General features: G+C 44.5%; 1 protein-coding gene across 1 annotated transcript in view; it reads right to left on the bottom strand.

Annotated features, from left to right (window-relative positions):
- Window positions 1-25,468, bottom strand: part of LOC119652058 (dynein heavy chain 10, axonemal) — a 300,796-nt gene that overhangs the window by 50,732 nt on the left and 224,596 nt on the right. The window contains 10 exon segments of the mRNA XM_038055995.1: window positions 14,528-14,632; window positions 18,380-18,520; window positions 18,579-18,790; window positions 18,995-19,126; window positions 19,198-19,372; window positions 19,433-19,594; window positions 19,653-19,795; window positions 19,853-20,054; window positions 20,143-20,409; window positions 20,470-20,541. Of these exon segments, the coding sequence (XP_037911923.1) occupies window positions 14,528-14,632; window positions 18,380-18,520; window positions 18,579-18,790; window positions 18,995-19,126; window positions 19,198-19,372; window positions 19,433-19,594; window positions 19,653-19,795; window positions 19,853-20,054; window positions 20,143-20,409; window positions 20,470-20,541 (1,611 nt within the window).

Genomic DNA, 25,468 nt, shown 5'->3' with positions numbered 1-25,468 from the left:
ATATAAAGTTAATAATAGTATATTACCATATTTATTGCAAGTATACTTTCTGGAAACTGGCTGGGAGCTGCCCTTCACTTCATCCTAGAATTATCAACTTTTGCAGTAATATAGGCTATACTACGGAACACGATGCAACCAGTTTGGTGGAAATCGTACCATCACTAATAGAGTTATATAAGGTCAAAGTTGCCACTTTTGTGCAAATTCATTTCATTCTAAGGCTTGGAATATCGGTATCATTCTAAAGTGAAGGATCTGGCAAATTAAATGTATAAATATTACGAGCCACGTACAAATTGGATCAAAAATGCCCACTTAATTATGCTTATATTAGAATCAGTGCAGAAAAGTACTAATTTAGCTGCTCCATTTTTCCGGCAAAGTGGTAGCAGACGCGAATCGGGTTGGTTCTGACGGCTACCGCAACGCTCTCTTGATTTGGGTGCCGAACTCTGGCAAGACTTTGGTCAAAATTAAGGAGCGTCACAATTGAACAATGCTGCGCACCAACGTAGGCGAAACATCTAGTGGGAAAGGATGCTATCAATGAGTAACTAAACGCAGTTCAAGGAAGGCCTCCCAAAGGGGACATTGTAATCATGATGAGTGGTCTGAATGCCAAGGTGGAATCTGACAACACTGCTCGCATTTGTGATGGGCAAACACGGTGGTGGTGACCGCACCGGTAATGGTGGGATGTTCGTGGATTTCTGCAACGCTTCGTCGCAGACATAGCCTGCCACTTTTCGCACGCGACCGCTTGTATGATATCCAACTGCCGCTCGGCAGTGGGGGAGCTATCTTGTTGATCGGATGGAAGACACACTGAGTAACCCGCCTGAGAATATCGAGGACAATTGGGCCACCATCAAAAATGCTCTTTTCTCGGGTGGTACAGGTCGTCGGCCACATCACGTCCATAATATCAGATTGACCGCAGAATCGTAGACGCGGATCTATGACCGGAATCACGAAAGAGCTTGCATGTGGTCGCTTATCTTTCGATAGCCCTGTGAACGACTTTAACAGTCGACGTCTCATACACGATGACGATCAACTGAAGAGGTAGGTTCTTATCTGTATCACATCCGATGAGGTTCCTCCTCTTGTGGATGAAATGGGTAGTCACCATGAAATACGGATGCGGACTGCTCCACCAAGCAGAAGAGAAATCATTCCGGCACCTGCAGTTACTGCACGGAAATCTTGGGAATCCGAGACCTTTCTCAGAGGGTGGAAGAGGGAGTGATTGTTAGGATTCCAAAGAAAGGTACCCGTTTTGAGTGTGACAATTAAGGAGTATCTGCGTGCTTTGCCGCGCAACTATAATAACTAAAATCATTCTGGAGCTCATCAAAGAACGCTAGGGATACCTTTTTACTCTCCTTCTCTGGTCAAGGATCTTGGCCGATTGGCTCTGGATTTGGAAATAATGGCAAATAAAGTTGGACAGAAGATTTACTCCAACAAAACCAAGGTTCTCAGTGTGACTGCTCATTTCATTCTCCCTATCTGCATGTGTTTAAGTGGTTAGAGCCCTGGGCTGTCGTAGGGGAAGGTCGCGGTTCAAATCTCACTGGTAGAAGAAGAACTTGTTATCTTGACTCGATGTCGGATACCAGTGGACTCAGCTATGAATGAGTACCTGAGTCAAATCAGGGTAATAATCTCAGGCAAGCGCAATGTTGACCACATTGCCTCCTAGAGTGTATTGTAGTTTACTGTTGAATGAAGTGCTCTAACACACTTCAAGGTCCTGATCCAATATGGATCATTGCACCAACGATTATTATCATTATTATCCACATTAATGGGCAGAGCATCTAAAGCGTCGATCAATTTTTATATCTAGGAAGCGTAGTTTTTGGCGACGGCGACAACAAACTGGATGTTGGGCGACGCATTAACAGCACTAAATTCGCTTTCGGAGTCTCGCCTAAAAGTTGAAAACCCAATTATCTTTGCACCAAGATCAAGGTAAGACTGTTCTGTGCTAGTGTTGTTATATGGGAGTAGCATACGGGAAGTAAACTCCACTGTTACTCAAGCCCTCGTCAACACTTGTGTGTAAGGTATCATCGAAGTACGCTGGCTGGATACTATCTTAAACGAAGAAGGCAGCAGTACGTAGGCCACACATTAAGGAGGGGCGAGATTTTCATTGTCGGCTAGGCTATGCAGAGGAATCCACATTTCTTGTAACGGGGAACGATGGCGCATATACCCCACTATACTCCACCAAGGAGGAATAGCAACCATATACATATAGTTCAAAAAGCCCACGGACCCTCTTTCCGCCCAACCGGACTGAGGGGCGACCAACCTAAGGATGGGCTGAAAACAACATCCAAAGGCCCGCATCACAGCGATCTTCTTCTTTTTCTTCAGCCTTTGTCCCGTTCACAAGGGGGGTCGGCTCGTCGTGATCGGCTTCGCCATTTGGCTCTATCGAATGCCTGATCTGGGTGCAATCTCGAGGCTTTCAAATCCCCATCTAGCGTATCAAGCCACCGTTGTTTAGGTCTGCCTTTTGGTCGTTTACCATCGACTTTGATGCTCAGACCAATCTTGGCAAGTGAATTCTCGTTTGTACGAATTGCGTGACCATCGAAGACGCCTCTCCCGCAACTTTTCCACGATTGGCGCAACCCCATAACGATGGCGGATATCCTCATTTCGGATGTGATCTAAACGTATCACGCCACTAGTCCAACGTAGCATCTTCGTCTCCATTACCGCAAGACGCCGTTCATTGTCTTTTATAGTCGGCTAACACTCAGAACCATAGAGAGCGACTGGACGGACGACATCGCGGTAAATTTTAGATTTGAGACGTTCGTTGATACGTCGATCACAAAGAACACCAGTTGTGGAACGTCACTTCATCCAGGTTGCGTTAATGCGAGAAGCAATTTCATAACTCAGTTCTTTATTGGCTGATAGCGTTGATCCGAGGTATTTAAATCGCTCAGTTCTGGGCAGATCACTGCCGCTGAAAGTGATTGTGCCTGTTTCATGGGGATCGGTCCTCAAAAATGCAGTTTTGTTTAAATTCAATCTGAGACCGTGTTGCATGAGGCGATCATTCCATTTTTGAACAAGTTGCTCAAGATCATTTTTGCTATCAGATGCTAGGAAAACATCATCTGCATAAAGCAGTGTGTAGGGCGCTGGAGGTTGGGTATCCCGTGTGACGGTGTCCATAACAAGAACAAAAAAGAACGGTGAGAGGGCGCTTCCTTGATGAACACCAACAGAATCACGAAGCGGTTTTGATACACCCACCATACTTCGAACTTTACTTTTCGAATCATGGTAGAGCAATTGAACTCAGTGCACGAGTCCTTCTGGCACGAAGTGTTGTCGTAAGGCATACCAGATGAGTTCATGTGGTACACGGTCAAACGCTTTCTCTAGATCCAGAAATGCAATGTAAAGAGGGCAATGCTTCACACGGTGTTTTTCCATGAGTAACCGCGCAGCGTGTATTGCGTCAGCAGTTCTTGACAAATCTGGCTTGATTCACGGCTATTTCAACGATTTCGCGAATACGGTTGTGAAGAATGCGTTCAAAAATCTTCATGGTATGGGAAAGTAACCGGATCGGACGGTAATTTGAACATTCTGCTGGACTACCTTTCTTTTTCCATATTGGAACAGTGATACTTTCTTGCCAGTCAGATGGTGAAGAGTGATCTCCATCTGTTGCCAGTTTCGATTAGGGTACTCCCAGGGCAGAGGTGAGGTAGCGTCTAATGAGTTGTCTCTGCCCTAGACGAAACCGTTAATCATCTTTCTTTCTGTTTTAAAAATACTTGGGTGCTATGCCCAAAATGAGGTGTCTGTGGACCAAAAAAGTGGAAGTAAGTTGCTCTCCATCTGGTCCGGTCTCACATCAAGTAGATGCAGCTTAAAATCCTTCATATCCCAAATAAACAAAAAAAAAATACATATTTATTTGTTTTTTTTTTTCAAATTGGGGTCATTTTGTGCCCACGATACCAGGAACATAATTAAAAGTATCGATACCAGTTAAGTTCTAAATCGGTTTCGGTTTTGAAAGAACTTCCAACTATAAAAAACTCCCGGTTTCAGAACTGAAGAGCTTTCATTTACAAAAAAGGTGGAAAGGATTACTTTTCTTCTTCTATAAAATAGGTCCAAACTAACCTTCTCGTAAGGCATACACTTCATCATACTTAATTATTATCATTAGTATTATTTCTCAAAAGCGTGTGTGTTTGCTGATCTTCTGTGTGTCTTTGTTTTGTTCATTAACCGATATTCTGCTTTCGATACAAGATCTAGAATGTTTTGAATTATGACAAGTACTCTATACCCAACTAGTATTTCTTTCTCATTTATTAATTCAATTTTCAGCAATGCGAATGGGACACACTAAAACGCTTTTAACACAATTTTCACTTTTCCCTAATAATCCAATCAACCTTTGATTAAAATCACAAAATGCATTCACACGGCCCTCGCGATGTGTTACATGCCACGGTTGGAGACAGAAGAGACCGGCTTATTTCCATGCAGTCCTTTCTGTCCCAACCAACGGTACTTTCTCACCGCTAGTCCTCCACTCCCGTGGTGAGTTCTAAAATGAGTGGAGAGTTCCGTGCCATTTACTCGTCCGCATCCGCAACATTCGAAATAAATTTCGAATGCTGCGGATCCTGCCGCGCCACATGTGTGCTCCGCTGATTGCGAAAGTTAGGAAGCTAAGCACCTGCAGAGTTTACCTGTGCAAGTCAAATTTTATATTTTGCGTCACAGAGGGAAGAAAACCACTTGACAAATTGGAATTCAATTGAATTTTTATAATTTCAAAATAGTAAAGAAATGACGCCCTTTCCAAAGATTTGAACCAAAACCTAACTCCTTTTGCTTGTAATTATACGCTTCACCGAGAAGAATCTTCGAATTTGTGTTCTCACTCCTCCACTAGATTCTGGGTATGAATTAATTACCCAAAGCACGTACCAACCGATTGTTGATAGCTTACAAAGCGGTTCACTAATGTCATTTTTGAAACTGGACGGGCTTCTGCACTCATACTATTAACAATCCTGCATACATATTTATGTGGGTTTCGAGTCTTGACTGAAAATGACATGCAGTTTCGATATGCGGAATAACCGACCCTTACAGATACTGCTCGACAGTCCGCTCTAATTTAACGACACAAAGGCCACAAAACATTTGGTTTATACATATTTTTCCCACTTGTAAACAGCCTTCCTTGAGTGGGACTTCAACCTTATAATACCGTTTACAGTTGAAATAATTCAAAGAGTAAAAAATATTTAAGATATGTGCATATGTATATAATTTTTAGATAGCTTAAAGATACTTTATAAAATACTCTCAAGACTATCGTCGAAGTCATCCCGGTTGACACAATTCGTACTTCCAGGCGAAAACCAGTTTAACTTTTCGAAAGGACACCATTCAATTTGCACACATTAAAGAAAGGACACAATGATGAATTCAGAATCGTTATCATGCTCCAAGATGAAAGTAGGTAGATACTCTCCGTATGGTTTCTCTATTCTTACATACATTATTTCTTTTCGAAGTGGAGCTATGGAAACTTCAAGGGATGAAAAATAGGAACACTTCCATGGAAATCATTAAAAAAGGATCAATACTCTTTCATTGTCAAATCATTTTGACGGTAGAGAAAAAAAGTTTAAGCCGCAACACGTGTCGTATCTTCTTTTATGGAAAATTTTCTAGTAAGCAGGACTAAAATAGTCAAATGAATATCAAGTAAATTTAAAAGTTTAACACTACATTTGTACCTGCAAATTTCGGTTGCCTCATCTGAAAAGAAAGTTTAAAACTAGGAGATGAAATGTTATATTTTGAATTTTTAGTGTACGGATAATTGAGTGATTAGAGCATAAGGCTATTGTACGGAAGGTCACGGTTATGATCTCACTTCACTGGTAGCAGTGGGATTTGTATCATGATTTGACACCAGATACCAGCCGACCCAGCTGCGAATGAGTACCTGAGTCAAACTAGGGTAATAATCTCGGGCGAACGCAAGCTGACCACATTGCCTCATATAGGGTACCATAATCCTGCACTGAACCGTTATTGTCTTGAATGAAGTGCTCTAACTCACTTCAAGGCCCTGATTCAATTGGGGTGCTGCGCCGGTTTATTGTTATTAACTCTACTCTCTACTCTACCTAAGTGGCCTAAAAAAGAACTTCAAGATGTTATAAGGGAAAGGCGCAAGGAGGCTATAGGCTCGCAATTTTGGTAACCATGGACCACTGCAGAGGAGAACAGCATGAGTTTTATGTCCGCACTTATTATAAGAACCCTTGGTCCTATGTACCAATTCAATGGTGCTCTGAAGTGTCTGGGAGGAAGACGGCACAGCCGAACCAAGACCTATGGACCGAGGGAAAGCTCCACGAGGTGGCACCATGAAACGCTATACTCTCTTTTGCTTGCTAGCCCTGAAGACAGCTTCTTGGATAAGCAGTTTCTGGAAGAAAGAAAGGATCAATCTATAGCCCCCGCACTCCTGCCTATCCAACAAATGTCAAAACTAGGACCGGCTTCGGAAAGTACTTACGGAGACGTTTTGCATGTACGGGAACCATCTCACGCTCAGTGAAAAAGGATTTAACACGCTGATTTAGGAGCGTTCACAATTCTCACTTTCCTGCTAAATTTTGAGATTGAATTCGTTCCTGAACCAGGATCAGCTCCGTTGATGTTCTGCATTCTTTGAACCGTTTAAACACTCGTTAACGGCTCATCACTTCATCTTGTGAACGACTCATCCATTCACTCGTGAACGACTCATTACTTCATTTCCAAAGGCTTGCTGAAGCTACCATGCCATCTTGAATGGTATACATAAATCCCTCCGTCTCAGCAATGAACTCCCCAGCAAACCGCCGTCTGCTTGATAAACGGCTGCTAAAGGCCATTCACGTGTTTTCCCCAGTCAGAGGATTGCTAAATTTGTCGCTTTTGAAACGGTGTGACAAACAGACCTATGAGGAATTACCAGATCTTCCATCAAGAGCGGCCCTAGGTGACGGGGGGCAACCGTACTGCACCGAATTACTGTGAAATAAAAGAGTACGAGGAAGCAAGGGGGATTCCTTGGGGAATCAACTGCGCTCACCACGCGGTAAAAAGGCACACTGGCAATTCCAAAACTAAAACTTCAGAAAAGGAAAGCGTATGGCTTAAGTACGAACGTCGGCTTATGTAGCGGAATCCCAGGAGAACGAAAATAATGAATGGTTAGAGGTAAAAATTAGGCAACCGGAAGCTGGACGCTTCAGGTATGACAGGTTTTGCGCATTTGTTTTTTAAGAACATTTGAGTGTATATTTATCCTATTAGCACCTAGCACGTAATATATGTCTATATTACGCAACATTATCTACTTTTGCGTGACACTGATATTCAAAGTCCTGAATTCGAGCAAAAGCGACAAATTTGACCTATTGCAATTTTGTTACTAATATTGCAATCAGAGATTCCGGTTGCTAACCTACTTTATTGTAATTAACGTCTTTCTAAATTGTGGGTATCTACCACCTCTCGCAGTATGCCGGTAATACCGCCCCTCTTTGATTCGCTCAATAGCCCTTTGTACCCCTTAGAAATGCGGCTGCCTGTCTTCTGGCATCGATGCTGTCTCAGAAGATACTACCCCTATTTATACAAAATTTTGTGGGAAGGTGGGAACTGCAAACCTCCGCACATGCTATCCTACTCGAACTAATTTAAAGCGTAAGACCCGAAAGCCAGCTATGTTTGACTATTTCCTGCCGTCTGCATAAACCAGAAATATGTACGTTGCAGCTAATAACATGTAGAATTTCACCAGGCGTATTCAACCTTGTCAGCAAGGCAAACCTGACCTTCCCTGCATAATTCTAAAAAGCGCAGTTTTCGCCTACATGAACTGGGACCCATTCAGATCGCAATAACCACCACGTTAACCTTGAAAAGGGCGTGGAGAATGAGGGGAAGCCCAATGAACAATTTCCAAAATACCCGTAGAAAATGAGCTTAACAGTTAATGCAACTCCTACTCCTACCTAAAAAAGGTCGGGACACCGGAAGCTCGGCGCTTCAGGTATGAAGTTTGTGTAGATTTTTCTTGTAATAACATTCGGGAACACGATGGTTTGATTTATACATAGCTCGTAGTGAATCACGTTGAACGTACCCCATATTCAATTCGATGTAGTATTGGCAGTTTATCTCTTAAGGAGTACCAATCTGACGGGAAAAGGTAACTTTGACCTTTTGCAACTTTGTTAATAATGTTAGGATTTCCACCAAACTTTCAAGTAGATCGTCCCATATTAATGCCTATATTAATGCAATTGTCCGGCTCTAGGATGTACTCAAGGGAGGTTTTCAGTTAATTTTAAAAATATATAATAGATAACTTTATTTGAGCAGATGGTAGGTTGGTAGTTTCTGAGAATGGTCCCTTAATTTAAGTATCCCCCTCACTCCCTGGTTTCGTAATTACCTTCAAAACTAATACCTGATTTGAACGCATTTTTTTCACTCCTCTTTTGCATATAGGGGGGCCTCATCTTAAGTCTCACATAGAACGATAGAACTGTTTTCAATAAAACCTTACAAAGGCAGATATTCCCCATAAGAATTGAAACCGGAAAACTTTCCGCAGTCTTCGTCAATTAACGGGGAAACCGATATCCGCGAACTGCAGAAGTGCTATTTCTGAATAGCTAGCCAAATTTTTTCATAATCCGCACTTTTATAATAATTGTGGCGCGGCAGGATTCGCAGCATTCGAAATTTATTTCGAATGTTGCGAGCGAATAGATGGCGCGGATCTATCCACTTTGCGTGGCACACCAAGGGAGTGGAAGATCGCAGTAATTATGTTTTTCAGACCTGTCACTGAATTTAATTATTAAGTTGAAAATTGCTAAAGAATATGGAAGTCCTTTTTAAAAATAGAATTTGAGTTGAGTTTACTGTATAGAATTCGCGTTGAGTTTGCTGTATAAAATTCGCATTGAGTTCGCTTAAATATTTCAATAAAAATAATAAGTAATCATAATTACTTAATTGGATTACTTAATTGGTGACCCCGGAACTCGCACCAACAGCATCAACAACTAGGATCCCGAATTCCCAGAACCTGCAAAATTGAAAAACTCAAGCACATCATCATCCCCATCAACAAATCGCAGTCTGCGCAAGCACAATCGCCCAGCAGGCAGCCGCAACAACCGATTGGAGATAAATAAGAGTTCCGCAGCCGCAGCCGCCATCGCTGCCGCAGCCACTTTCGCCGCCGCACTCAACTCCACCATCGCCGACATTGGTGAAGTTCTATTAACGACAAAAATTCGTCCGAACAACACGGCAGAAATAGAACTTCCAAGGACTGAGAAATCCTTCCAAAACATCAGTAGACCGTACGGCAAGCGATTTTCACGCGTTCGCATCTACAGTTGAGTGTGGAGTGCCGTGGTAAACATCACGAAAACGTGTCACATCTCCACATCCCGAGTCGGAGCAGAGGCAAGAAAGAAAAACGCGAGAAAACCTTCTCTACACAGTGTACTGCGCGACACACGTCGGACCCTCACCAGAAGTGGATTTTCACGCGACTTCCCGTACGCACGCCCTCCTGCACAACACCTTTCACGCACCGAACTAGTCATCATTGCCACAACGATCAACAACGGCAACAAACGGACGTCCCCAGCACCGCCAACGCCGCAGCTACAGCCGACAAACAACGAGGAGTTATTCTTAAGAGAAGTTATTATTCATTTATATATAATATATTATTTATTCAGTTAAAAAAAAAATAGTAATAAAAAAATTGAAATCGCTGCAAGAGACGGCGTGCAGGTGTTTAGCATCGCGAGTCCTCCATTCTCATTGGTGGTGTTTTTGGTCTGCGCTGGATAGCGTCCGCTTCGTTTTTTCTCGTTTCGTGCGTGCATTTGTGGGTGCGGCCTGCCGTGTCGGTGTAAAGTTCACCGCGTTTCAGAATAAACTCACCGCGTTTGCATTTCAATCTCGTACTTTTCGTGAAACAAGATGTCTTTTGACAATAAAGACGCAGCAGGCCCATCGAACCCGCAAGTGACCGCCCTCGCCGTACGCGTTCCTCCGTTTTGGCGGCGGAACCCCGAACTGTGGTTCGTGCATCTGGAAGCACAGTTCCAAATGTCCGGCATCACATCGGACGCGACCCGTTTCAACTACGCGGTGATCGGCCTGGACGAAGAGTCCATACTTCTGGTGTCCGACGTGGTGAAGTCGACATCGTATGTGCAGCTCAAGAGCGAGTTGATCAGGCGCCTGTCGGCAAGCGAGTCGGCAAAATTAGACCACTTGCTGGCAGGTTTAACCTTAGGTGATCGAACTCCCAGCCAATTGCTTCGTGAAATGAGGCAATTGGGTGGGAGTAAGATCGGCGAAGACCTGATCAAGTCGCTCTGGCTGCGTCGGCTCCCGGAGGGCACCCAGGCGATCCCCGCTTGCGTCTCCGGTTCCTTGGAGGAACTGGCAGCGACGGCCGACCAGGTTCAGGAGGTGTACGTACGCCCAACCTTGGCGGCCGTTCAACCACCGTCGGATGAGGTGGGTGAATTGAGGCGCGAGATTGCTGCATTAACAGCCAGTATGGCCGAGATGCGGGCGACGTTGGACGCTCAGCGTTCGGGCGCCAGATCGCGAGCACGCTCGCGGTCTGCCATCCGAAAAGGGCGATCAGGTAGCAGGTCGTCAAGACAGTCCACGGACCCAGGGATTTGCTGGTACCACCGCAGATTCGGGGATAAAGCGACAAGATGTACGCTACCGTGTAGATTCTCTTCTACCGCAAAAAACTAGGTCCGCGGGGGGTTTTGGCGGCGGCCACCCAGAACGCAGCACCACGTCGCCTAACTATTTTTGACCCCCTCAGCAGGCGCAACTACCTCGTCGACACGGGTGCGGAGGTTTCGGTTCTTCCCGTACCCCAGCATCATCAACTTTTCCCTCAACCGCTCAAACTTGCGGCAGCAAATTCCTCCCGCATAAACACGTACGGGTATAGGCAAGTGGACGTGAGTCTTGGCTTGCGTAGGACGTTTTCGTGGCGTTTCATCCTGGCGGATGTCAGCTTCCCCATACTAGGCGCAGACTTCCTGTGTCACTATGGATTGCTGGTGGACTTGCAAAACAAGTCTCTTATAGATTCCACGACCAACCTTAATACGTCGGGACATATGGTATCTCACCCAGGCAATAATCTTTCCGTTCTTTTAGAAGACATTACCGACTCTCGTGTTCGGGCACTTCTCCAAAAGTTCAGCCAGATTACTACCAACTGTAGTCTCTCCAAACCAGTGAAGCACAATGTGCAGCACCACATTATCACTACTGGTTCCCCGATCTTCTCGAAGGTGCGTCCTCTACCATCTCAGAAACTGGCAATTGCACGGAAAGAGTTTGAACAACTCGTTCAACAGGGTATCTGCAGGCCCTCAAACAGCTGTTGGTCTTCCCCACTGCATATGGTCCCTAAGCCAAACGGCGAATGGCGCCCATGTGGGGATTACAGAAGGCTAAATGCACAGACTGTTCCTGACCGATATCCAATTCCACTCATCCACGACTTTGCGCATCACCTCGCGAATTGCCGCATCTTTTCGACCTTGGACTTAACCAAGGCTTATCACCAAATTCCAGTAGCTCCTGAAGACATTCCAAAGACGGCAATATGCACACCCTTTGGACTCTTCGAGTTCACCCGGATGACTTTCGGATTGTGCAACGCGGCGCAAACCTTTCAAAGGTTCATTCACTCAGTCCTGCGAAACCTCGAATTCTGTTTCGTATATTTGGATGATGTTTTGGTCGCTTCTTCCACTGAGTCTGAGCACTTAGCCCATCTCGAGTGCATTTTTCAACGTCTCCTTGAGGCCGGTTTAGTCCTAAACGTTGAGAAATGCAAATTCCTTCAACAACAGGTGAGATTCCTCGGCCATTTCATTTCCCCTGAAGGAATACAGCCCGACCCAGACAAGGTGCAAGCAATCACAAGCTTCCCGCGTCCAAAGACAGTGAGGGAGTTGAGGAGGTTCTTGGGTATGCTAAACTTCTACCGTCGTTTCCTGCCCAAGGCCGCCCATCTCCAGTCCATTTTGAACGCGTACTTGTCTGGCCCCAAAACTAAGGACACACGAGAAATCGTGTGGTCTGAAGAGGCTATCTGCGCGTTTGACAAATCTCGTCAACAACTGGCTGACGCTACACTCTTGGCATTCCCTCTGCAAGATGCACCCCTAGCCGTTTTTGTTGATGCCTCTGACATCGCAGTAGGTGCTGCCCTTCACCAAAAGGTGGACCAAGTTTGGCAGCCGTTGAGCTTCTTCTCGAAGCAGTTGAATCCCGCTCAACGGAACTACAGCACCTACGATCGCGAACTGCTCGCCGCATACCTGTCCATCAAATACTTCCGTTTCTCCCTAGAAGGCAGGCCGTTCACAGTGTTCACGGACCATAAGCCTCTCACGTTCGCTTTGAAACAGAAGCCCGACAAAGCGTCCCCTCGTCAGCTTCGACACCTGAGCTTCATAAGCCAGTTTACGTCGGACATCCAGCACGTGTCCGGGAAGGACAACATTGTTGCTGACGCTTTGTCTCGTGTCTCCGAAGTTAACATCCCCGCCTCACTCGATTTCTCGGCTATTGCCAAGGCGCAAGTGGATGACGCAGCACTTCAGAGCCTCAAGTCCAACCCCAAATACAAATTTCGGGAGTTGCCCATCTTCGGCTCAAACCTCTCGCTCTGCTGCGAAGACTCGGAAAAGGGACCTCGGCCATACATTCCGGCCACATTTCGCAAGGAAGTGTTCCACGCAGTTCACGACTTGGCGCACCCCGGCATCAGGACAACAAACCGGTTAGTCACCGGAAAATACTTCTGGCCCTCCATGAACAAGGATATTAATTCCTGGGCCAGAGAGTGCATCGCATGCCAAAAATGTAAGGTCTCCAGGCATGTTAGGAAAGAAGTGGGCTCATTCCCCCGCACTACCAAGCGTTTCCACACCATACACCTCGACATTATAGGGCCTTTGCGAGACTCACATGGTTATAAGTATTGCCTCACAATCATCGACAGGTTCACGCGGTGGCCTGAGGCAATACCTCTGAAAGACATCACGGCGCAATCATGTGCTGAAGCCCTCTGTCGAGAGTGGATACCTCGCTTTGGCGTCCCTGCAGTGGTCATCACTGACCAGGGAATGCAATTTGAGTCCACCCTTTTCTCCGAGTTAGGCAAACTCCTTGGTTTTAAACGCCAGCGGACTACGGCATACCACCCACAATCCAATGGGATGTTGGAACGTTGGCACCGGACGCTGAAAGCCGCCATTATGGCACGCGACGACCCGTCCTGGACGCAAGTCTTGCCTCTCGTCCTACTCGGCCTTCGTACAACCCGCCGAGAGGAATTTGCTGCCAGCCCCGCGGAGCTGGTTTACGGGGAGAACCCAAGACTCCCAAGCGATCCGGTCTTCGACAAGAGATCGGGTCTCACGGAGTCGGGGTTGGTGCGTCTGCTGAGGGACAATCTCCGGCGCATCAAGGCGACACCACCCACTCGACACTCGTCCATACCTGCTTGTTCGCCCAAGGAACTGGACACATGCACGCATGTGCTGATCAGGACGGATGCCGTCCGGAAGCCGCTGCAGCCTCCATATGAGGGCCCGTACCGCGTTCTCGAGCGGGGAGAACATTTCTTCCAGCTCGAGATCGGTGGTCACAAAAAGGCGGTCTCTTTGTCCAGGCTGAAACCCGCGTGCGCCCCGAAGCAACGTCGTGTCCGCTTTGTGGATTAACGGCGAACGAAGTTCGGGGATCAGTCGCTGAAACCCCCTAGGTTTCATCTGGGGGCGGAGTGATGTGGCGCGGCAGGATTCGCAGCATTCGAAATTTATTTCGAATGTTGCGAGCGAATAGATGGCGCGGATCTATCCACTTTGCGTGGCACACCAAGGGAGTGGAAGATCGCAGTAATTATGTTTTTCAGACCTGTCACTGAATTTAATTATTAAGTTGAAAATTGCTAAAGAATATGGAAGTCCTTTTTAAAAATAGAATTTGAGTTGAGTTTACTGTATAGAATTCGCGTTGAGTTTGCTGTATAAAATTCGCATTGAGTTCGCTTAAATATTTCAATAAAAATAATAAGTAATCATAATTACTTAATTGGATTACTTAATAATATTATATACCCTCCTTCATGAACTATTTGGTATTGATCTTTTCCCTTATTATTTTCTCCTACTTAATTTTCAATCTGGCTTGCTCCGTTTTCATCAATACACTCAATACTGTGCAATAATGATGGAGGAGCTGACGCTCAATCAACCCGGCCATCATACCAGAGTTTCGTCTTTTTAGAATGGAATACTCGAGTGCTGAACAAACAGCAAAAAATGCCTCGCTTGACTCGAGGAAGGATAATACTTACCTGCACGAGTGCTGTCAGATAGCTTTCAGGAATGTGCAGTCCTGATAACCACATCACCAGAGGCTCTCCAGATAATGACCAATATTTGTACTGTTTCGCCCGTTCCTGCAAAAATATAGACACAGGTTACAAAATATATAACGAACTATTCAACAGTAAAAACATTGCTACTGCTTATTCTTGAAGAGTAGTCAACCTACCGACATTGTCTCGTGACTTTAAAATAGGCACCATATATTATCGAATTAACCTTCTATGTGTACACTGCACTTTTCGACATCCAATGTGTTTACTCAGTCTTTTAGGGAGCAGTTGAGTTTTAAAGGTTTTCCAGGCTTTCAAATAAATTTTAAAAAATATGATTTTTTGGAGTGCCTCCATCGTTATTTTCACTGCTCCAGATCTTTAGAAGCGATTCGGCGTTTAGCGCTTCGATGGCTCTATCTATCTAAGCTGTTTCATCAAAATCGATTGCGACCCCTTCGCCAGGTTCGCGTAGGTAGCGAATAATGTGGGCTGAGGAAATGAACCCGAACCTGAAACTTTGAAGGCGGAGGGAAGTTCAACGCCATATCGCCCTTTGTTGCAGCAAGGAGCGTTTCACGCCGTACGCGAGCGTGATTGAGTAGCGCTTTATCATTCGTAAGGACATAACCGCGGCTCTCAAAAAGCAGTTTAAAGTCATGGCGGATATGGTGGCCAAAAATCGAGAGAGGTTGAGACGCCGGCATCAAAACCACGCCACGACACATGGCAGGATCGAAGCACTCTTCTCACAGGCTGAAATCTCCGCTAAGGCCTAAGACTAATTCGAAAGAGCGTGTATAAAACTTTCGTATTATTGGTTTGAAGGACAGAAAAGCTCCATCATGGGAAATCCATTTGGAACATCAACGCGACTCATTGAAACAGCATATTGCTAGACTGACTCAAGTCGAAGCTGAGGGTGCAGGCAGATGGATGCAAATATTGTGCATGGTGTTCACGTGCTCAGAATTCAATGTGTGGACGGTACAGACGGACCGTTTTTTTATCAGAGCTTCCAAACAGTGCAGTTTTGGGTAGTGGAAGGAAAAACTATCGTCGCGGGTTTTCGGGACTTGTCGATTACTGCGGAAGGCACCCGGCATGCCACTATCCCGGGCATGAATTTTACAAAGAACTGTAGAAACTTGAGCCAGAATTAGGTGGAGAATTCTTAGTAAAAAAGTATACCAGAATACACGACCTTTTGGCACAGAGGCGGGGTCATTAGTCGACCTGAGGAACTTCCACCCTTAGTCGCTGCTGAAATTACCTACTTTGTTACTAAATAGGGCATGGTTCAGACCCCGCAGACACTATGACGAAAGAAGCGTGACGAACACACTTAGTTCTGAATGTGCTGGAAAGTGGTATTTTTAAATAGTTAATTAATATTTATCGTTTTCACTTCCATATGAACTAATATTAAGATAATCTTTATACAATAAGAGTATATTATAAACGAGGAATTGAGTTTGTCTCAAACGTATTAAAAAATTCCTAGTGCAAAAGGAGCAGCCCAGTGAATGCCTGTCACTGAGTGGAATGGATAAGCTAAATCACATACTGACAGACTCGAGATGAAGCAGTTGAGTGGTGACAAAGAAAATTTCCGGAGAACTTGTTCAGATTCGGTTCCCTTGACACGTTGACCGCCACGGTCGATAAAATCCATGAGTTCTACGCGCGTCAAGTGGAGGCGAATTGTCACATGATACACTAAACCAAGTGGCCCAGTTGCATTCCAGAATTAGAACTGCATCACGGTATTGATTCCCGTAGCGAAAAGCGCTACCTGGTAGTAGGTCATCAGGACGACCCACAAGGGCGGGAGCATGATGGTATCACCGAAAACCTTAAACTCGCGACCACAACTTCCTCAGCGCTCCCATTTTAGACGCAACCTTTGCGAAGAAAAATATCAGTGTGCACTTATCGACTCACCGTTCTTCAAAAATAACGCAACACCACTACCGAGTGTAGTCTCTCTAAGCCAGTTAAGCATGATGTGCACCACATCAACACCACTGGCTTCCCAATCTTTTCTAACGTGTGTTCATTACTACCGCACTTCATATGGTCTCTAAACCCAATAACGAATTAAGGCAACTAGAAACGTCTAAATGCACAGGCGATTCCGGACTGATATCCTATGCCACTCATTCACGATTTTGCACTCGATGTAGTACTCAATGTCAGGAAATGGAAATTCGCGAAATCGCAGGTGAGATTCCTCGGCTGTCTAATAATCCTCAAAGGCATCCAATCGGACTCAGGCAAGAAACAAGTGATGCTAAGCTTCATCATCATCAACGGTGCAACAACCGGTATCCAGTCTAGGCCTGCCTTAGTAAGGAACTCCAGACACCCCGTTTTTGCGCCGAGGTCTACCAATTCTATATCCATAAAAGCTATCTGGCGTCCACATTTACGCCATCGTTCCATCTCAGGCACGTCCTAATTAGGACGGATGCCTCCCGGAGGTCGCTGAAGCCATTTTACGAGGCCTATATCATTTTAGTTTCGACGGTGGAGGTACACCCAAAAAGCCCGGCCTAGCTCAAACCTATCTTCCAGCCAGGAAGGGTACGCTCGTCACGTCCTTGTTGACTTAAACAGAGGGAGCGAGTTCTTAAAACCACTGGCAAACTAAGCTTTGGACCTCGGAGCCTTTTGCGATTTTGCCTCGGGGCAGCGCGTGACATTTTGCGACACCATTTATATAAAAGAAAGAAGGTGTAAAAATATGAATAATTCGTTCGATAGAGGGGGATTCTCCCTATACTTTTCGGCTACTACTCAAAAATGGGGCTTCGACTTAAGAGACAATTATTATTTCTATGTTCAATACACAAAGCCGTCAGAGGAGAAATAAAATGTACAAGAGAAGCTATTCCTTACCGTGGCGTATAAGGCAAAGTAAAGAAAACTCAAAAACAGATCATTCCAATTTTTACCCTTCTTGTTTTGAATCCGGAAATTAAATGAGAATTAGGTATCGTGCACAAAATAGTAAAGCATTAGACAATTACCATCCCATTCCTAACAAGATATTTCCCAGACATTCGTTTCTTTCTCTCAACAAAAGAGGGAAGATGAGTAAAAACTGACAAAATCCATCGAAAAAGTTGTTTTTCAAACAAAATCAAAGAAAGAAATTTCCGGGAAGCAAGTGCGGGAAAGTCGTCCAGCCCTTGAAGCCATAACACCTCAAGGCCAAATACAAAATCTTTTACTCTGAATGAATAATGAACGAAAAGGGAACTCTGCTATGCAGGATAGTAGAGGATACTTAGCAACACTAATTTCATATAGATAGACAGCAAGGAGCATATAAACTGCAAAAGGGTATTGGTCTATTAGAGAAATGAGCAAGTATAGTTGCCAGGAACAATGTTTGAGGAACTAGTTTTCCGGCAATGTAAAAGAATAAAGAATGGCATCAAAACATGCTATTTCCCCTCGTCCCATGTTACAATTAACCAGAGTGACGTTAGCCAAAAAAACATGATTTTTCCTGACGGATTAGAAGGAAGGGACTCAGGACCACATTTCGGAATTAGCTACTGTGGCCGCGTGAGAGCAAATATTGATGGACACTTCTGCGCACAAGCACTGCGTAGCTAAAGTTGTAGACGGTCTTGCACGACTACAACTCACCACTTTCTTATGTGATGAATAGCTCTGCCTTCGTGGTTGAAAAAAGCCAATTCGTGGGAGGTTTTTCGATCTGCCCATTACCCCATAAGCAATTACACAGTGGAAAGAGTAAAGTTTCTCGGTAATAAAATATTTACAATATTTTCACAACTAAAATCCTTTATTTACCAGCAAATGGTCCATCCAAGATCCAAGCTGTTTGCAAGTAGCCGGAGCCAACTTTCGCCACTCGTTGGGTAGCTGGCCATTGAAAAGTGAGTTCGATATATTATCGAGGACGGAATCCATCCCGATTTCCCCAGCAATAGCCTGCAGGTATGGCGGAATTAAATCATTTGAATATTTTCCCAATAATATGCTCTTTTACTTTTCTTAACAGCTCCAAAGTTTTCTTCATCCGCAGCACCAGCAGGTTGAACCGGTCTAGTTCTTGCAACAATACAACCCCAGTGGGAGTGATATTCATCTGAAAGGCTTTCTTCACTCTCCAGACCTCGAAAGCCGGTGGCAATTTCTCAAGGATGTCAGAAGCAATGCTGTCGATATAATCGTCTCGACTGATGCCCCCAGCAGCGGCACCTAAATGAGAAATATAGTTTTGACTGGTGAAGCGTATTTTCTTATCTATCTCTAATTTCGATATTCCTTTCCCCGCGTCTTACCAGTATCTTTCCACACCCTCACTTTTGTTTGCATATAAAAATAACAAAATATGTATGCTCAGAGTTTTCGACTTTTCCTTCGTCATTTTCTTTATGTGATAAATTGAAAGAAAAGTATTACCAGTTTGTGGTTGGAGCTCCAAAAGTTGACTCCAAATATCCTTCACAGCGTTCGTATAATAGCCAATTTCGGCGTTTGGATGCAAACCGAAAACGTCAGGCTTGTTTACCAACGGGAACTTCTCGATATGACCTAAATTTTAAGCAAACCATCAGAAGACATTGTTCGAAATATAAGTAACTTTGTAGACGACGGTCGCATACTTATGAACTCCTCTTTCGTACTTGCTTCCTTGGGAATGCTGTAGCTTACGTGTTCATCCTTGTAGAAGAAGAATGGTTGGAATGAGTCAAATAGGAAATCACCCATGTATTCGCCCATGTAGATGCGGGTGATTCTTCGATCGAAGTCGTCAATCACTCTTCCTCCGTACATTACCTTAAATACGGACAAAGTCATATTAGAAGGGTGAGGTTAGGTAGCAGGCAAGTTGATTACTTCGCCAATTAGATATTTCAAACTGCCCCATGGGATACGCTTCACTTTAGATCCCAGCGATTTATTCAAATATGTCTGAAGAATCTGCATGCAAACTTCAAAGTCGGATTCGTTGAAATCATAGCAAATGTTCCATCCAAGTTTGTCGTACTTTCGGCGCTCCTGAAAAGGACTTCGTTACCCCTGTCTGTAATTTAGGTGAATTGACATTAAGGAAAACCTGAACCACTGCATGGAAAAATGCCAGCCCAAAAATGAGAGGTTTGAACGATTTGTGAATGCACGCATCTAAATTGGCTTGGCGGAGTTTGAAAAATGTTGAGCGCAAATTCAATTTCAAGCCGTTCGGGGGCTCAGTCACAACTGAAAATCATTCAATACTAAGTAAACTCAGAGATAACTGCTGATGGGAAACTTTACTTTTTAAAGACCGCTGCAGTATTCCAATGGGGAAAGAGGGAGTAGGATCAGTGGTAATCCATAATCTGAATTCAGGATGTGGGGATTCCAATTTCTCCAACTGTTTCTCCAAATTTCGTATGAATGCAATTAGTAAGTGGCCGTTCTGCAACATCAACCATTGTCCACGGTTTGTCGATATATCTAACAGATTTAGAGCAGCCTGACATTGGAGAAAGTTGATTGATTACTTAATTATAGAACATAGTTTTTATCATGATATTAATAAAATTAGGCAAGACGCGACGCACCCTTTCTTGTCCTTGTCCAAGTGAAATATGCCGGAAATCAGCATGTGACTTTCCACAACGATCAGCAAGTTTCATCAAATCGCTAGTTGGATCCGATCCTGGACTCAGAATGAACACAACCGGAATCATGTTAGAAGTTTGCTCGTAGATATTGTCAAAACTAATGACTGGTGGTGTTATGTAAAATTCTCCCATTATGGTGCTGATATACTGATTAATAGCACGGAAAATCCTGTCTACGCGGAAGCAACGTAGCAGGAGTAGATGCTGAAATAAATTCTTGATCAATATGAGAGCGTATCTAATGCGGGAGTTTTTTGTACTTACATGGAATGGCCGAAGTTTTTCACTAAAACCACCCGGGCAAGGAACTTCCTCTGGAGCCTCCAAGTCATACCACTAGAAGAATTCAAATTCTACGTGGTATTAGACTGTTGAAATACATGTTACTGCTTTTAAGTTAAATTCAAAATTTTTCAAACAATTTAAAATCAAACTTTTCCATTTGTAATGCAAGTACTGATATTCATTCAGATTCATTTGGTTGCCATTGACATTAAAGGCAAAACATTACCTTGGTAGGTAATGTTATATCATATCACTTTTTGAAAAAGGTGATATTCCATGTAAGTCTATTACAAAAAAATATCACAAACCGGATAGCTGAGTGGTTAGAGCACAAAGTTGTCGTACGGAAGGTTGCGGTTCAAATCTCACTGGCGGCAGGGGAATTTGTATCGTGATTTGACGTCGGACACCAGTCGACTCAGTTGTGAATGAATACCTGAGTCAAATCAGGGTAATAATCTCGGGCGAGCGCAATGCTGACCACATCGCCTCCTATAAGGTACTATACCCCTGTAGTGACCCGTTACGGTCTTGAATGAAGTGCTCTAACGCACTTCAAGGCCTTGATCTAATCTGATTGTTGCGTCAACGATTGTTATTATTATTAATATCACAAACATCACTTTTCATTACCTTACCATACATATGATGTTATATCATCAACATGAAATATATCATCAATATGAAAACTTTAACATAGTACCAGAGATTACTTATCACTAGAATAATTTGGCATGCATTTATTACACTCAACTCGTAAAGTTACGATATCGCCACATAAGTATGAATGAAGAAAATATCCCATGAGGATATAAGATGATAGATAGTATCATATTTTCAAATGCAAAGAACAAAAATCATGATTGTTGCGAAGGAGCATTATTTCGCTTAAATGTTGTCTTTACTTGGCGTACTTAAAGTTTGGCTATCACACAAAAAATCGAAATCAACTCTTCGCGTCAAATCCAACAAATATGCAACCGATAGTCAGCATATTATGCATATATACACATCAAAAAGCAGCCGACTTTAATTCCAATCCATAACATTACAAATCATTTTCTAGCCTAAAACTAGCCCGGACCAAAAAGCCTAAAGCAAGCCCAGATACTTGACATTGACAGCAGCCGCCGTGACTTGTATTACGAATAACACTAATTTTTGGCGATGTTATATTACAACATCATTTTTGTAATGCGATGATGCTTGATAATGCCGTAATGCTAGGTGATGCGGTAATGTTAAGTGATGTTGTAAGGTTTAGATCGTGCTCGGTGATAGTAATGTAATATCATGCTTTAAAGTATGATAATATCACTTTTGTAATATTGCATACATCACATACCCATCTCTTATAAACACCCATATGGGGCATAGTGGGTCAACCACAACCACCCGCTATCACTGTCAATTCTCGGCAATATGCTTTAAATGCTTCCGACATTTTCCGAGAAACCTGCATCCTACTCTACCGTCCTTCGTTAGCTAATTCAAGGGCGACCCACTTGTTAGTCACTCCGTGACATTAGATTCCATTGCACGTCAAAATCCGCAATTCCTTGGCCCTTCCCCCACATCGATCAGTTTTATTGACCTAGGCTGATGATCTATACACCGTTGTGTTTCCAAACAAATCGGAATGCCGGAAGCTGGACGCTGTGTTCATTTTCTGAAAGAAATTTCCTAAACACGTTTTCTCATTTATACATACTTAAAAATTCGATTCCTCGATATACAAGAAAAAGAATTCAAAGAACTTATTTATATGAAAGAGAATGAGCAAATATTTGATGATCCAGTTCTTAAGGGTTTTTGTGAACCAAAGAATCGATTCGATGTCTGTCTGCTCGTCCTTTTTTTCTTCACGGAGATGAAAATCTTCCGAAGGCATTGATGTACCCATGTGTAAGCATGTGGGATTTTTACCCACTAAAACCACCTCCTCATTTTCGCACTGCATTTGGATTTGGGATATTAACCGCTTCCAGCAATATCCGCGCTGTCCAGATCTTCCTTTTCATCACACAGCATACATTTGAGATCCTTCTTACAATCCCGAGAGATGTGACCTGTTTCTCCACAATGTCTGCATCGGTTAGACCGCTAGATGTCCCTACAAGAGACACTTGAAGCATCTCTTCAACGAGATTTGCTCTCTAAGGCGACAGACTACCCATCCAATAAGAACCTTCCCGATATCCAAAAGCTTGCGCGCTACTTCTGCTAGAATCCGGATGGTCACCGTCTGTGTACCTCCATACGCCCCTCTGAGGCTTACAATGGATGCCCCCTGCAAATCGTGCAACTTAAACTGACGGAATCGGAAGGGATCCTCATTCTCTTCTTGACTTGACTTTTGACGTTTTTGGTCCATCGTGTACATTTTGAAACATCGACTCTCTTGGTGGCACTAGTATTCTAGACAATATTTTCCCGTTTATTTAGGTTTTAGGCCCTTTCTCCAAAGTGGGTGATACGCCATTTTGTTTTTTAGGAACCTGCTGGTTTCCTGGATATTTGTCTTCCTTTCCTGAACCCTCTTTTTCCTCTGTCCATCCACGAGTATACGGTTGGGTGTCACCTGAGTATGATGGCTCTCATTATATGTTTGATTGTTTGGTGCACGTTGTATTTATCTTTAATGAATTCCGACAATACAACAATTTTCACTCCAAGCAAAATGAAGGGTGACTCTTCCAGGTCGTACTTCTGTTCCAAAGCTTTCATTCTTCTTTCCGCACATTTTCTGGCATTAACGGGATTTCTTTGGCTCAGTTCGTTTTCCGCCGTGAATATTGAAGGAGATCTCGCAATCGTTGAGCTGCTGTTAAACGGATCCGGTTCTCGATCCTGAGGAGGCTCCCCTAACCATTTACTCTCGGGTGCGGTTAGTGTCACTAAGGCTTTTGACGACTACCCCTTGGGCACATCGTTCTGCGCATTTGGTATTCTAGGGAGCGATATGCTCGGTTTAAACATCTCATTGTTTAAGCTGCTTTTAGCATTAGATGCCACGGTGGCTAAGCTGTCCACCACTGAGGCACTGCAGTCGAAGGATGCCGATTACCGGGAACTTGCTTACCCATTCCCAAAAGTCGCCGGTACTGGGGTTCCGAGCCCCTGCATCGTAACTTTATACAGGTTCTCTTCGTCCATATTGGTTTATTATTCTGGATAACCTTCCATAGGTATTTTATCCACGGGTGGACATTTTTCTCCCACCTACCCGACCTACGCATAATCATGCATGGGATGGAATTTTTTTTTTCACAGAGTGTAGCCATGCACTAGTACCTTCCGAAACTGTTCCCATATTGGATATCAAGTGAAGCGTAGGGTGTGAAGGCTCGAAATACAAAATTTGACAGTGGTTTGAAGGAAATCCAGCTACTATTAGCGAACTTTTTTTAAATATGACATCTGTCGTCACCTACTCTGCTCTTCACTCCTGTAGCGAGGTCTAAACTGAGTGGAGAGCGCCGGTGACGTCATCTGTCCGCTGGTATTCGCAACATTGGAAATAAATTTCGAAAGCTGAAATAAATTTCGAATGCTGCGAATCCTGCCGCGCCACATCACTCCGCCCCTAGATGAAACCGAGGGGTTTCAGCGACCGAATCCGGAACTGTGTTCCTCATCAGTCCTTGAAGCGAACGCGCCGTTGTTTAGGGGTGAACACGGCCTTCAGCCTGGATAGGGGGACTGCCTTTTTGTGTCCACCGATTTCGACCTGGGAAAAATGTTCTTCCCGCTCGAGAACGCGGTACGGGCCTTCATAAGGAGACTGCAGCGGCTTCCGGACGGCATCCGTCCTGACCAGCACGTGCGTACACATGTCCAGCTCCTTGGGCGCACAGACAGGTGCGGACGAGTGTTGGGTGGGAGGAGTGGCCTTGATGCGTCGGAGATTGTCTCTCAGCAGACGCACCAACCCCGATTCTGTGAGACCCGATCTCTTGTCGAAGACCGGATCACTTTGGAGTCTCGGGTTCTCCCCGTATACCAGCTCCGCGGGGCTGGCAGCAAATTCCTCTCGGCGTGTAGTACGTAGGCCGAGTAGGACGAGAGGCAAGACTTGGGTCCAGGACGGATCGTCGCGTACCGTATTGGCGGCTTTCAGCGTCCGGTGCCAACATTCTAGCATCCCATTGGATTGCGGGTGGTATGCAGTAGTCCGCTGGCACTTAAACCCCAGGGGTCTTCCTAACTCCGAGAAAAGGGTGAACTCAAATTGCATTCCTTGGTCAGTGATGACCATCCAATCTCGACAGAGGGCTTCGGCACAAGATTGCGCCGTAATGCCTTTCTGAGGTATTGCCTCAGGCCACCGCGTAAACCTGTCGATGATTGTGAGGCAATACTTGTAACCGTGCGAGTCTCGCAAAGGCCCTACTATGTGGAGGTGTATTGTGTGGAACCGCCTGGTAGTGCGGGGGAATGAGCCCACTTCTTTCCTTACATGCCTGGTAACGTTACACTTTTGGCGTGCGATGCACTCTCTGGCCCAGGAATCGATATCCTTGTTCATGGAGGGCCAGAAGTATTTATCGGTGACTAACCGATTTGTTGACCTGATGGCTGGATGCGCTAAGTCGTGAACCGCGTGGAACACTTCCTTGCGAAAGGTGGCCGGAATGTATGGCCGAGGTTCCATTTCCGACTCTTCGCAGCAGAGAGAGAGGTTCGAGCCGAAGATGGGCAACTCCCGAAATTTGTATTTGGGGTTGGATTTGGGCCTCTGAAGTACTGCGTCATCCTCCTGCGCCTTGGCAGTAGCCGAGAAGTTGAGTGAGGCGGGGATGTTCACTTCAGAGACACGAGACAAAGCGTCAGCAACTATGTTGTCCTTGCCGGACACGTGCTGGATGTCTGACGTAAACTGGCTTATAAAGCTCAGATGTCGAAGCTGACGAGGGAACGCTTTGTCGGGCTTTTGTTTCAAAGCATATGTGCGAGGCTTATGGTCCGTGAACACTGT

The sequence above is a fragment of the Hermetia illucens genome, chromosome 3 (genome assembly GCF_905115235.1).
Source record: "Hermetia illucens chromosome 3, iHerIll2.2.curated.20191125, whole genome shotgun sequence".
In the NCBI taxonomy this organism is placed as follows: domain Eukaryota; kingdom Metazoa; phylum Arthropoda; class Insecta; order Diptera; family Stratiomyidae; genus Hermetia; species Hermetia illucens.
Note: the sequence above shows the minus strand (reverse complement) of the source record. Positions and strands in the feature narration are given on the sequence as shown.